This window comes from Pseudorca crassidens, chromosome 12 (genome assembly GCF_039906515.1).
Source record: "Pseudorca crassidens isolate mPseCra1 chromosome 12, mPseCra1.hap1, whole genome shotgun sequence".
NCBI lineage: Eukaryota > Metazoa > Chordata > Mammalia > Artiodactyla > Delphinidae > Pseudorca > Pseudorca crassidens.
Window position 1 is genome coordinate 82,569,379 of NC_090307.1, and position 14,563 is coordinate 82,583,941.

A 14,563-nucleotide genomic window follows, 5' to 3' on the forward strand; every position below is an offset into this window, starting at 1 on the left:
TGAAAAATATCAAACATACATAAAAGTAGAGGGATTCATATAAGGAACCCCAGGTTTCAATAACTATCAACTCACGGCCATGCCTCCTTGGGCTATGACCGCACTTAATAGAGGCTCAAAAAAAGTCTAGTCTCCTAGAGGTTTAGGTAGAGAAAAGAGAAAACAAGCTCCCGAATAAAATTAGGTGACATGTTCTTATCAGAAATAATTTTGGAGAGTCACACTTGTAATTTTAAATGTCTCAAGGCACTTTAATGGAGTGCTGATAGGCCAGCTCAGGGGCTGGGCTGCGGAGGCCGGGGATGGCTGGGGATGGCAAGCACGCCCCCAGCTCTGAGAATTTACCTGAACTCTCTCTCTATTGCATGCGCGGACGGAAGCCGTGTCCCTGGCGGTTTCTTCCTCAGAACCAGCTGATGTTTAGCCAGCCTGATGTAGTAGGTGGGATTTGACTGCCCGTGATCAAACTGAAGGAGTTCCAATGGGCCTGCAAGTTTGAAAGCAAGGAAAACTCAGACCAGCTCTGGAGGACAAATGTGGACAGACATTCTTTCTTTCTAACGAGTACTGCATGTGGATGCGGAGCGCCCTGATTTGGAATGATCTGTCAGGAAAGCAGCTCCTCCCGGGGTACCAGACGTGACTGCGTCCCAGGCATACCCCCCACCTCCAGCTCGAGTCCAGAATATCACACTATGGTGTGGCAAAGGCCACTGGATTTACACCATGACAATTTTCACTTTGTGCAGGTGTCCAATTTTGTCCTTCTTGCCAACTCCTGCTCCGTAAAGAAAAGTCTTTTAGTTCTGTTTGTAAAACACAAGCACAGTCATGGAAACCCATCTTGCTAAATGGAATGCTTTAAGCCGAGGATGAAAAGTGCCCTCACTTGAAAAGTGTGCCCCTCACCCCATACCCGGCCACACCACGCCTGACAATGACGTGACAGCTGAAAGGAGCTATGCAGAGGCCTGCAGCTCGAGCCAAAGCTGCTTTCAGGAGATGCGTTTCCCACCCCAGCAGGCTAAACTCTGAGGCTCCCTTGCAGAAACAGCCTAGTTAACCCTAGTCTTCACAATGAGATGAACTCTACACACAGATTCGCAGGAAATGGGAGTTTGCCTGACTTAGCTGGTCTCATCAGAAAGGGTCCCTCAGCTTTGCAGAGGCTCTAAGAACAATCCCATCACTGGAAAAAAATCCTCATGCGAAGCTACATACAAAGAGTACTTTCAAATGGTACAGATGAACCGGTTTGCAGGGCAGAAATAGAGACACAGATGTAGAGAACAAACGTATGGACACCAAGGGGGGAAAGTGGCGGGGGGTGGTGGTGGTGGGATGAATTGGGAGATTGGGATGGACAAATATGTATAAAATGGATGACTAATAAGAACCTGCTGTATAAAAAAATAAATTAAAAAAAGTACTTTCAAGGATCAAACTTTATCACCAGGTAGAAATTTCTTCAAAAGTTCATGCAACTATACTTTAATAAAATAAATTTAAAAAGAAAAAGGTCATGAGGCACCTGTTTTTCTGAGGATGGAATGTGAAGAAGGAGCTAGAGGTTCCTTTGAAGAGATAGAGACGGCTTGTCACATTTTAAATTCGTGCAACTTTTAAGTCACCTTCACAAAACAGGCTGTCATCTCAAAAATATTAGAAACACTCAAACACCCCTGGGCACATACTGCAAGTTCCTCTCCTCCGGGACAGCCCTTTGCAGGCGATTGCTGCCACACCACACTCTCACATGGAACAAGGGCCAAGTACACTTTGGGGATCCGTAAAAAAGGAAGTCAGTGCTTTTTCCCAAGCAAAACAGAGCAGCACTCAGGTCCATGGGCTCACTGAGCCCACTGGCTATTTGCTTCACCACATGGCGTCTTTGTCTCCAGCATATTCCACTAAGGACTGAAAGTGAGAACCAGACTGAAAGCCTAGCCTTTACCAAAATGCAGAAGCTTAACTACCTGTGGCTTGGGTCCCCAGTAAGTCTTTGAGGTGCTTCTCCAAGGAGTCCTTGGGAATTTCCATCGTCTTTCTCACAGGGCGAGTGTTTGGAACAGCCATTCTCAACGGAAAACCCAGAAGAGTTTCCAGTTCCTTTACTGCAGTCTCTGGGTCATGAACCTGGTTTCACAGAGAATACTGATCATGGACACCCAGTCAACCCTGCCCCACCCTCCTGCCTGTTCTCTGAGAGGGTACTTTCTTAGAGGGAAATATAGAAGAAGTCAGTTCTCTGAGCAAGGACTTTGCAGCCAGGGGAGTCAGCTCATGAGAAAGCCCCAGAATGAGTTTCCTCCTCCCATTTAATTCCTAACCACATTAAACTTTCTTATCTGCTGGGAAGAGTGCCGGTTAAGACTGAATGATACTCCCTTGTGCCAGGAGGGCAGAATATTGTGTGTAGTGTCCACTCTGTCCCTACGGGCCTGTCAGCTAATAACAAAAACCCAAATGCAGAAAGCTAGACAGAGACCCCCACCGCCAACGTGGCTTCTCCTGCTTCAAAGCATTGGGGTGGCCCGTGTGTCTGGTAGCTGCTGGGTCCCCACCCAGAGCAGCATCACCAGGCCAGCAGAGCTGTCACCCGAAATGTCTTAAGCCTGCCATTCACCTCCCTGTGTAACTCTTTTCTCATTCTGCCTTATTACTTCCTATTGAAAATACAAGTGGCTAGTCACCTAGATTTCATAATCAATAAAAACTAAAAAGACTATGGCAGCATGGGTGAAAACCACCAGAGGCAACTGCAACTATGAGTGTAAGAGGACTGCGTAGAGATGCTTACACTAGTGCCTGGGGCACAACAGGGGTTCAAAAAACAGTGACCTTTACCTTAATGATATGAATACCAAGGCTGGCAGCTGCTTTTAGATTCGGCCCAAGATCATCCAGAAAGATGGACTCAGAAGGCTGCCGGCCTAGCCGCTCCAAGCACAGCTTGTACATCCTGGCGTCTGGCTTGCAGACACCTTCCAGGCAGGATTCCACAACCTGAGAGGGAGGGACAGGAAGGAGAGATGAATGTCCCTAAAAGTGGTGTTCCCACGTACACCCAGTATATTTTCTGAAAAGCAGAGCAGAAGGAAGGCAGTGGAGATTCGTTATAACAAGTAACTTAAGAGTGTCATGATATAAAATGATGTTGCTTTTTTAAGAGGAGTGATTTGGAAATACTGGGTTACAACCTGAGGGAAGATTCAGAAAACCAAAGTTCTGGTTCAGACACAGTGAGTGACCTTGTGCAAACAGCGAAGGCACTATGGGCTTCAGGTTCATAGTCAGGAAACACTAACAGTCATCTTACCTATCTTTTTTTTTTTTTTTCTTTGCAGTACATGGGCCTCTCACTGTTGTGGCCTCTCCCGTTGCGGAGCACAGGTTCCGGACGCGCAGGCTCAGCGGCCATGGCTCACGGGCCCAGCCGCTCCACGGCACGTGGGATCTTCCCGGACCGGGGCACGAACCCGTGTCCCCTGCATCGGCAGGCGGACTCTCAACCACTGCGCCACCAGGGAAGCCCCATCTTACCTATCTTAACGGTAGCTGGGAAACTTAGTGAACTTCAGTGTGCTCCGAAATGACATAGCAGTTTGCTAATGTTGGGTATTGTGAATGCACAGAAAAGCTGCACGTTTCAGTTTTAGGGAAAGTATTTCACCATTTTCTCAGAAAGAAGGCACTGTTTACCGTTATAAAAGAAACATGACTTTAATGTCCATACTTCAGAAGCTAAAAAACAAACAGCTGTACTCAGCCTAGACAGATAAATCCCACAGGAGGGCTAACACCAAAGAGATCGTCAGTGGCAAAGACATGGTTCCCTTTCATGCAAAGAGCCTCCTGTATCCTGACAGCCTTGCTTCAACCTGTATCTGATCCAGAACCGGTGGGGTGCTGCTGAGTGTTCAGGAGAACCCTGAAACAGCTGTCTCAGTGTCAGGCTACCTCTGATCCAGCAACCCCAAGTCCTCTGACACTGTCCCCATGGCTTGATCTCCTGTGAGCAGGCCTAAAACGTCCATAGAGGCCTGTAACCAATACCCTCTGGTCTGCCCAAAGAATAGAACTAACTCCCTCAGTCACTCCTGAATTGACCCTCGCTCTCCAAGACCAAGGACAAACCTGAGGGCCCCTCCCTCTCCTCCAAACTCCCATTGTTCAAGGTTAGAGGAGAACTGCCTTTTCAGACAAATAAATGTTCTGAATAAGTTACTGACTCTTCCTGGTCTCCTAAGGACCTGAATGAGCTAAAAGACAAAGAAGCTCCTTCTAAAGAAAACGTCAACAGTGGGTAGCAGAGAAGCCAGGTGTTTCAGACACCAATAAAGGCATCATGCGACAGGAAAGCAGCACAGCTGTACCAGCGGAGACAAGAGGAGAGGGGGAGCAAACCCTGGGGGTCAGGGCCAAGTCTGCCAAGCAGACACCTCCTCTCATAGGTGAGTACATTTGCAGACGTGAAAAAATTCCTGAGATTTAAACTGGATAAGATCCCTGGACTTCTTGTGTTCTATTTTGCCAGATGAAAAATTTCTGGGGTTGTGTTTCACAACAATGTGAATATACCTAAAATTACTGTCCTGTATAATTAAAAATGGCTAGGATGGTAAATCTTTTCTTTTTCATTGTACTACATTAGCATTTTTTATTTACTTTTTTTAAAAAATAAATTTATTTATTTATTTATTTTTGACTGTGTTGGGTCTTCGTTGCTGCACACGGGCGTTCTCTAGATGCGGTGAGCAGGGGCTACTCTTCGCTGTGGTGCACGGGCTTCTCACTGCAGTGGCTTCTCTTGTTGTGGAGCACGGGCTCTAGGTACGCAGGCTTCAGTAGTTGTGGTGCGCAGGCTCAGTAGTGTGGCTCACGGGCTCTAGAGCACCGGCTCAGTAGTTGTGGCACACGGGCTTAGTTGCTCCGTGGCATGTGGGATCTGCCTGGACCAGAGCTCGAACCTGTGTCCCCCGCACTGGCAGGCAGATTCTTAACCACTGCGCCACCAGGGAAACCCCTAGGATGGTAAATCTTACATCATGTGTTCTTTACAAAAAAAAATAATAATAATGTAAAAGTTTTTACTTAAAAAACAAAGTAGATGGGGACTTCCCTGGTGGTCCAGTGGTTAAGAATCCGCCTCTCAATGCAGGGGACGTGGGTTTGATTCCTGGTCGGGGAACTAAGATCCCACATGCCACGGGGCAACTAAGCCTGTGCGCCACAACTAGAGAGCCCGCGTGTGGCAGCTACTGAGCCCGTGCTCTCTGGAGTCCACGTGCCACAACTAGAGAGAAGCCCGCGTGCCACAATTAAGACCCAACACAGCCAAAAAAACCACAAAAAAAGACATTACCCATTGCTTACACCTGGACACAAGCAAAATTTCAGATATAAAACATCCATACTGAAAAAAAAAAACCAAAAACAAAGTAGATGAACAAAATTTAAAAGCCACATACAGGTCAGAAGAAACAGATTTCTGTGACATTGAAAAGTTCAGGAACAGCCTCCAGGGATGATGGGGATCACAGGAATGGTTCCATTAGCTTTACTTCTACCAAAATAATTTTTTTCCTTATAGCTTTAGAGAACAAAAATGTAAACCCTTGCTCTTGAGGAAACAGATTTTCAAAACTCCAGGTCTCCTGCAGACATAGAATATGAAAATGGATCTGAAAAGCACACGCCAGAGAGCCTGTGAAGCCTGAATAAACAAGTCCATTGTTTTAAAGAAGCTCACAAGTCCCTACATAGTTGAAGGGCCCAATACGAGCCTGGCCAACTGATTTTGTCCAGATGAAGATATATCCCCATAGCCACACTGGAGGGAAGGAATTTCTGAAAATAATTACAACGTATTGCATACTTACCTATCTGCCAGGCACTCTGTAAAGTGCTTTGCATGCATTATACTCTGGGATCCACACAGCTACCCTAAACAAAGAAAATTCCTACTCCTGAACTACAGGTGAGGAAACCGAGGTTCAGAGAATCAAAGCTACTGCTTATAGCAAGCTGCAAGACAGGATTCAAATCCGGCTGAGGTCCCTGAGCACCAGAAGGGGAGGATGCTTGGAGGAGGGCTGTGCTGTGGACAAGCGGGGAAACCAACAATTAAAGTGGGCAAGGAGCCAGGCAGCTGTGCAGAGGGAAGAGAACTCTATCTCTGACTGGCTTTGTACAGGAGGAATGAGGAGGTGGGAGGTGAAAAGAGCATTAGGTTGGGTCGTTAATTTCCCATATTTGTGCTCTGAATTTTCTGCCTGTCAATCCAACTAGATTTGACGTTCTAAAATAGCACTATCCAATAGGACTTTCTACAATGATGGAAATGCTATACTGTCCTGTCCGACACAGTAGCCACTAGCCACATGTAGCGACTGACAACCTGAAATATGGCAAATGCATATTCCAGAGGGCAGGGCTTGTGTCCGTCACACTGAACACAGTATCCCCTCATGCCTAGCCAGTGCCTGGCACACAGTCACTGCTTAATGAGAAAGTGTTTTCCAACCGAATGAAGTTTAGGCAAGTCAATAATTCAGTAATTCATATCTGCCCCAGGATAACGATATACTTTCTCTTAGGGAAATGGGGAGTCTTTCACAGAAGTAACCTCCTGGCACAGAAGACCATCTCCTGACTCGGAATCTTCTCAGGTACTTTCATAGTCTAGCCCTTCATGTGCTGTCCCATACGGTAGCCACTAGCCATATGTGATTATTTACATTTAAGTTGAAATGAAATAGAATTCCTCAGAGCCATTAGCCACATTTCAAGTGTTTAATAGCTGTATGTGACTAGTAGCAACCATACTGGACATTTCCCTTACTGCAGTGGGTTTGTTTGCACAGCACTGGTCTAAGGATTAATGCCATAGAAATAGAGGGCAATGGGGTTGGTCTTTGAAGAGAAAAGGTCAAAGGGCCCGTTAAGAGGTGAGGGCTGACGAAAGTGCATGTGTTATCTGATGACTAAGGTTCAACTCCAGAATGAAAGGGAGTCTTGAAAGCTGAGGTTTCAATCAGTTATCAAAGCCCATAAATGACTGACCTTGCTGAGAGCTCAGTGATATTTTACAAGTCTTGTTTCCCACCTGTTATGTTTAGTCCTAACTGAGTCAAGTGTGTGAATAAAAAACCCATTCACTCCAGATCTACTGAGAGGCAGCACTAATGCTGCATCCTGAAGCAAGGACACAGACTTGATTCAGATTATTCCGGATCACTTACCACATCAAACTGTTTCCGGTCCAGGGGCAGAAAGCTCTTCCCATTGGGAAGATAAAAATTATTGCTCAAGACTGCAGTCTGAAGGCCTTTAGCCCGAATCTGAGTTATGGCCTCAGTCATCACTGGGAACGGCTTTGCCACTCGCTCACTGGTCAGCAGAGAGAAAAAGGAGTCCAGGGGCACGGAGGTCTTTGACTAAGAATGGGGGAGGGGAGAGGAGAACCAGCCATCATTAAGAGTAAGAACAGCTTGTCACCGACACAGAAAAACACATATTCCTGGCTTCCTACCACTACCTGGTGTAGGACCCCAGGCCTTTGGCTTGCTGCCAAAAGGAATTCCCTCCCTCAGCCCTTGTGCAGAACTTTGTATATAAGGTTGTAAAAAGTGGCTTAGAATTAGAGTTACAGTGGTTAGGGAATGGAGCTATTTATATCAGTATTCCAGTTAAATGAGTTCTTTATTTCACTCACTCATTGTCAATTTTAAAAAGATTCAGAAGACCCTAAGAGGTACATTAAACTCTATAAGTGTATTAAGCAGATGTAACTTAATTTTTAATGATCCAGAGACATTTGATGATTCTGCATTGCCTCAACTTCACCATTACGAACTGAGTGTCAGTTTCTGATCAATTTTTGTGTTTTTAAATTCAATCTCTGTGGGTTTTGAAAACTCTTATTTTATCATGTTTCAAAATCTGCAAGGCCAAGTCTGCTATTCTGATATACACGCACATTTTACAACAGCTTTATTGAAATACAATTCACATACCACCCAATTGACCCATTTAAACTGTAAAATTCAACGCTTTTTAATATATTCACAAAGTTGTGCAACTATCAGCACAATCCGTTTTAGAACATTTTCGTCACCCTGGAAAGAAATCCCATACCCATTAGCAGTCGTTACCCATTCCCCCCCGACACCCCAATACTCCCAGTCCTAGAAAATAACAACTCTATTTTCTGTTTCTATAGATTTACCTGTTCTAGACATTTCAAATAAGTGGAATCATACAATATGTGGTCTTTTGGGTTGGCTTCTTTCTGTCACTTAGCAGAATGTTTTCTATACATATATTTAAATATTTATTCATTTATTTAAAATTGAGGTAAAAACACATAACATCAAATTTACTATTTTAACCACTTTGGGTGACATTAAGTACATTCACTGTTATGTAACCAAAACCACCATCTATCCACAGAACTTTATTATATCTTAAATTATATGTTAGCAGGGTTATTGTGAAGGTACATGAGTTAATACAAATAAAGAGCTTAGAATGCAGAGCCTTTCCAGAGAAAGGCTCAATGTTATTACTGCATTAAACAAGCTTTCTGATCAAAGCCATTATACAACTCCAGCTTCAGATGAACAGTAACTGATGGAGAGGCCTAGTATGTAATATTTTTACTTTTTCATTCGTGTAGTTAAAATTGAGTACCTGGGGATGGAAGAAATAGCTTAAAATCTTATAACAGGTAATTAGGTTTTCCCTTCTTTATTTTTAGTTTAACCAACTTAATGGATAAGTGTTGCATCCACTATTCTAGGCAAAAAGAATATGGAAATTCAAGTATGTTTATCACTCACAATTTCAGAGCAAAGTCTCCCAAATTCTTGTAGGAAATCCTCTGTTGTTATCTCTGCTCTCATAAATTTCATCCAGGGCCCATTTTCACCACCTGAGATCAAGGCCTTCAATATAGTTCCGGAAGGGATATGATTCTGTACCTCCCATTCTACCGGAAGTAAAACATATGGTAAGTGAAACAGTAATGTATGGACAAACAGCTGGGGTTTGGGGAGCAGGGGAAGTACCATACAAGTTCCTGTGGCATCACTGTGGTGCCAAGTGGGTTCCATTGGGAATTCAGACAAATTCAGGAAATGGAAAATCTCAGCTTGGACCTCCAAAGGAACAGCAATAATAATCTGTGTAACTGAGGGGACATTGGTGCCAAGCGTCAGGTCCGTACCACCACTTTGAGATGACTCTGGACACTGCAGTACGAATTTTCTTCCCTGGTCTCTCATTGGCTGGTTCCTATATATTAGGTCACTCACACAGTCATGGCACATGGTAAGGAAGTGCATTAGGGAATAAAGCAGATTCTGACAGCACTCCAAGACAAGCCCTTCATTTTGTAAACCATAGTAATCCTTCAGAGCAGTGTAGCTGGCACACTGAGACATTCACCTGTGGGGGCGCTGTCTTAGAGAAATAAAGAACAAAATTCTGTCCATAAAGAGCTAAGGCAGTGGATGGATTATTATTGTGTATACTGGGAACACTGGGACAGGGGTTACTTTTTCTTGTACAAGGGTGTTTTCTCTTTGTATAATATACCTGCTATGGGGCAAAAATATATACAGCATTCATAATTATATCTAAGATATATCAATAATATACATTAGCACATATCTTTTGTTTAATGTAGTACCTGTGCATTGAAAATATTTCAGACAATATAGAAAGGTATAAAAAAGAAAGTTAAATGACAAAGCAATCCCATTCTTCAGAAATCGCCAATGTGACCAATTCAGTACATCTTTTGAGAATAACAGGACTTTTAAAACTGAATCCAAATAATAATAATAATACATCTTTAATTTTAGAACTAAAGTTAGAGCATTTTTTAGGATCTTAGAGCTGGCAAGCATGAAAGGAAAGGGGCACTCTCCTATGCTGTTGATGGGGGTGTAAACAAATACAACCTCTATGCAGCGCAACATTTTAAATACACATTTACATTTGATGTAGTAATTCTGCTTCCAGGAATTTCTCCCACAGATATATTTATAAAAGTAAGCAAAGATTATGTACACGGCTGTTGTGCAGAACTGCTCACAATAAAAACTAGAAACTTACATGCACGTTACTAAAGGGCTTGTTAAATCAACCATGGTACATCCATATGATGGAACACCTCGTAGATGTTAAAATGTATAAACTAGGCCAACGGTTGGCAAATTATGGCCTGGGGGCCAAATCTGTCTCCCATCTGTTTTTGTAAATAAAGTTTTATTGGAACACAACCACACCTACTTGTTTACTATTGTCTATGGCTGTTGCTGGCTCCAATAGTAAAGTCATACAGAGACTGTATGGCTCGTGAAGCCCATCTAGTGCCCTTGACAGAAATAGTTTGCTAATCCCTTAACTAGACCTATGCCTACTGATGTGGAAAATTTGGCAAGATATTCTACTGGGTCAGAAAAAAGGAAAGGTACATAACAGTGTGTACAGTGTGGCCCAATCTGTGTAGACACAGTTTACACACACACACACACACACACACACACACACTCATGTATATATAGGCAATTTTTGGAAGGATAAACAAACTTTTCACAATGATAACCAATGAAGCCTAGGACTGACCAGGGAGGCGTGGAGGTGACAGTAAGAAATTTGTCTTTGTATTATTATTTTTTTTTTAGGTGCACTTTTATTTATTTATTTATTTTTTATTGGGGTAAGTTGTTTTACAATGTTGTGTTAGTTTCTACTATACAGCAAAGTGAAGGAGAGTTCCCAGTTTTTACTATACAGCAAAGTGAAGGAGAGTTCCCTGTGCTATACAGCGTATCTTTGTATTTTTAAAAATATCCTTTCAGCACCAACTATTTAATAAAGAGGTTGGCATAACTGAGTTTCTGTATAGAAAAAATTTAATTAAATCCCTGTTTCTCACCATCACAAAAATGAATTCCCAACAGACTAAATACCCAAATCAGAAAAAAAAAACCCTCTAAAAGTTAGAAAACAATATGCAATGTCTTTATGAATGTGAAGAAAACAAAGACTTCCTTAGCCTAGTCTCATAACATGCAAGCCATAAAGAAAAACACAGATGATTTTGATGACATCAAAAGTGAAAATTTTGGCATGGCAAAAACATTATAAATATAAAATAAAAACACAAGTCAATAATAAGTGCTCCAAAGATTCCAGGCACTGCTGAATAACATACCATTTAAAAGTATGAGCAGGATTTGAAAAGGCAGAGGAGGCAGGGAAGGGTAGCTCTGATCAGAGAGAACAGAACTTGCAAAGGCACAGGAGTATAAATACATTTGACAAGTTTAAAGAGCATCAGGTAGTCCAAGGTAGCTGAAATGTGGGCATACATAGGAAATGGTGTGACAAGAGGACATGAGAGCTGGTTGCGAGAGGCCCTGGAACCAGGTAAAGCTTCCGGTTTTAATCTAAGTGAAAAAATGCAGGCACTCAAGGATTTGAAGCAAGAGAGGGAAGGGATAAGATGTGTGTTTCAGAAGGGCAGTTCCAGGCACTGTGTGCAAAACCCAGAAGGCCAGAGGTAGAGTTAGGAGTTAGGAGGCTGATGTGCCAGTACAGGCGGGAGAATTTAGGAATCTAATTTGTGTAGAGGCAGTGGCAGTGGGAAGGAGTGAATAGGTTCTCAAGATGTTCTGGAGAAAGCTGAGAAAATTCCTGCCAAGTAATCTTTATGTTCTCTGTAAAAGGAGACTTGGCTGTCTGCCAAGTATGAAGGTTTGGTCTGGGGAAGTATGATGGCTCTGGGGGGAGTTTGGAACAGCCCTGTAGTGAATGCAAGAGGAATATGAGTGGAGGAATAGAGAGGCTAAGGGCTCAACTGCAGCTGGAGCTAAAAAAAAAAAAAAAAATAGCTCACCTAACCAGTTAGCAGAGCTGGGTAATTTTGCAACCAGGGGCACAGAAAACCTGAAGCTGGGTTGATTTAGCATAAAAAACTGCCCAGTCAGCAACCACAGTAAGTCAAAAGAACAGGGACAGCTGTTTGGTCCTTTTTCCTTCCTGCTGATTGGGAATGGGATGTGAAGGCAGAAAGTGAGGCAGCCAAGCCTGACCCATGCGGTGAAAGTGGAAATGAAGTGCACTCACAGCACAGCAACACAATGAAAAGAGCCCAGGGCGCTGACATCACAGAGCAACACACTGGCCCAGACCACATACCTGGACTTTCACGTGCAAAAGAAATTAACTTCAGTCTTGGTTCAGTCACTGTTTTGTTAGGTTTTCTAACACTTCAAGCCAAACAAATCACACTTAAGTCAGTTGAACTGAGTGGGTAAAAAGGTAATACCAGGAGGGGCTGAAAAAGGAAGGATCAGAGCCTAGCGATTTGATCTTGTAGTAGCAAAAGCAGGTTTAGAAGGGAGGTTGGTGGAAAAGGAAAGGCTATGATCAAAGCGGGGACGGGGTGGGGGTGGGGGGGCGGGCAGAGAGGATGTCAGGATTCAGAAGTAGTTCTCAGGGAAAGGTAGTTAAATTCCACCAATAACATTAACAACAATAGCAGCTCATCATTTATTGAGAATTTCAGATGAGCCAAGCACACACCCTGCTAATCAAGTGCCCTCCATGAATAATCTCATTTAACCCTCCTCCAACCCCAAAGATGTAGGTACTATCATCAGCCGTAATTTAATGATGAGGAAACTAAGACTCAGAGCAGTTAAATAATTTGCCCAAGATACTCAGCCACTAACTGTTGCTTGGAATTTGATGAAGAGCAAGTATAGCTCCCACTGGGACACACTGCCATCTCCCCTCACCACCCTCCTTTCCCCCACCCCTACCCACCGCAGTCTCCAAAGGTGAAGTAGAATGAAGAGCTCACCTGCAGCCACTCTCCCTGGAGAAGGAATGAGAACTCCGCCCATGTCAAAAATCACTGCTTTGTAGGTGCCGCCTCCAGAATGTGTCCATCGCCAGGCTCCCTGGTGCCTGCCCTGGCCATGTTTCACGAAGACTGCCCTCCAAGCCCGCTGGAGCTGTGCAGACTGCAAAAGCCGCCTTAGGCACATGTTGGGGCCGAGGCTGCGGAGAAGGCACAGGACATAGTTTGCCGTCACTGCCTCCAAGCAGACCTCCACCCTGGTGCTCAGGTGGCACCTGAACACCTCCTCTGACCTCCAACCAGCGCTTCAGACACCACCAGAGAGGAACGCAGGATCTCCGCCCTCCCTGACCACTCCTTGCCTAAGTTCCTTGGCTCAGGAAAGGGCTCCACCATTCTCCCAGCCGCCCAAGCTGGAAAACTGGATTCACCCCGACTTCCCTCAGTCCTCCAGCCAGACACCTCCGCTCCGGGTGCTGTGCGCGGCCCATCCTTCCTCCCGAAGCTCTCCATCTACCTCTCTCCACTCTCACTGCGTGATCTCAACCACGGACCTTTGCAACGGCCCCTTAACTGGTCCCCCTGCCTCTTCTCAAACCTCATTCTTTCTTCGCACTTCAACCAGTTATCATTCAAGATTGCAAATTTGATCATATCCTAACCCCATTTAAAACCTCCAGTGGCCCCCCACTCTCCTCAAGATAAACTCTCAGTTCCTTAACCTGCCTGAAAAGGCCCTCTGAGTTCTGCCTCTCCCCTTTCGGCTGCAGCTCTCCCTTGTATTTCACCTTAACCTGGGTGATCGGGACACTCAGGTCCACGGCAGCTTCCTCAAACACATGATGCTCTCCTCCTGCTGCCAGGCCTTCGGGTATGGTGTTTCCTTGGCCTGAATGCTCCCTTCCATCTGTTACGTGGCTAATTGCAAATTGTCCTTTAGGCTGTAGTTTACCTGTCACTTCCTTCATGAAACCTCTTCTGGCTACCAGAAGAGACCAATGAGCAGGATGCCCTGTACCCACCTCCTCCTAGCGCTCGCGATGCCACCACACCATCACCCCTCCTACAGAGCAGGGCAATGTCCTCCTGATTGTTCTCCATTGCCTCTTTTCTAAACTTACTTTCAAAAAGTTCGGGAAAAAACCAAAATACACATAACAGGTACACGTGTATATAGATATATAAACATGTATAGACATAAATCAAATGTGGCAAAATGTTAATAATTAATCAATCTTGGTGAAGGGTACACGATGAAGGGTATATGAGAGATCACTGTACTATTCTTCAACTTTTCTGTAAGTCTGAAATAAAAACCTGGGGAAAAAAACAAAAGAATTAAACCAAATTCTATTTGCAGTCAGTTCCACTTGAAAATCTTGAAGCTTCTCATGCGATGTCTATGGTTAAAAAGCTTACTAAGAAGCAAGTTAGAGCAAAACAGGTTGGTAAGACAGCCTGCCTGTTCATGGGAGTCACTTCAGTGCCACCATAAGGACTAAATACACTCTGTAAGATTCTAAAGAAAGGATTCATTTTTTAAAAATATTTATTTATTTGGCTGCACTGCATGTGGGGTCTTCGTTGCGACATGCAGAATTTTTAGCGCCGGCATGCGGGATCTAGTTCCCTGACCAGGGATCCAACACGGCCCCCTGTATTGGGAGCGCCGAGTCTTAACCA

At 44.1% G+C, this 14,563-nt stretch overlaps 1 protein-coding gene across 1 annotated transcript in view; it reads right to left on the reverse strand.

The window, feature by feature from the left end:
• The window catches only part of ACAD10 (acyl-CoA dehydrogenase family member 10), a 49,076-nt gene that overhangs the window by 31,381 nt on the left and 3,132 nt on the right, over positions 1 to 14,563 (reverse strand). The window contains 6 exon segments of the mRNA XM_067700823.1: positions 346 to 487; positions 1,977 to 2,136; positions 2,848 to 3,006; positions 7,245 to 7,439; positions 8,844 to 8,992; positions 12,881 to 13,080. Coding sequence (XP_067556924.1) covers positions 346 to 487; positions 1,977 to 2,136; positions 2,848 to 3,006; positions 7,245 to 7,439; positions 8,844 to 8,992; positions 12,881 to 13,067 — 992 coding nt within the window. The 5' untranslated portion in view covers positions 13,068 to 13,080.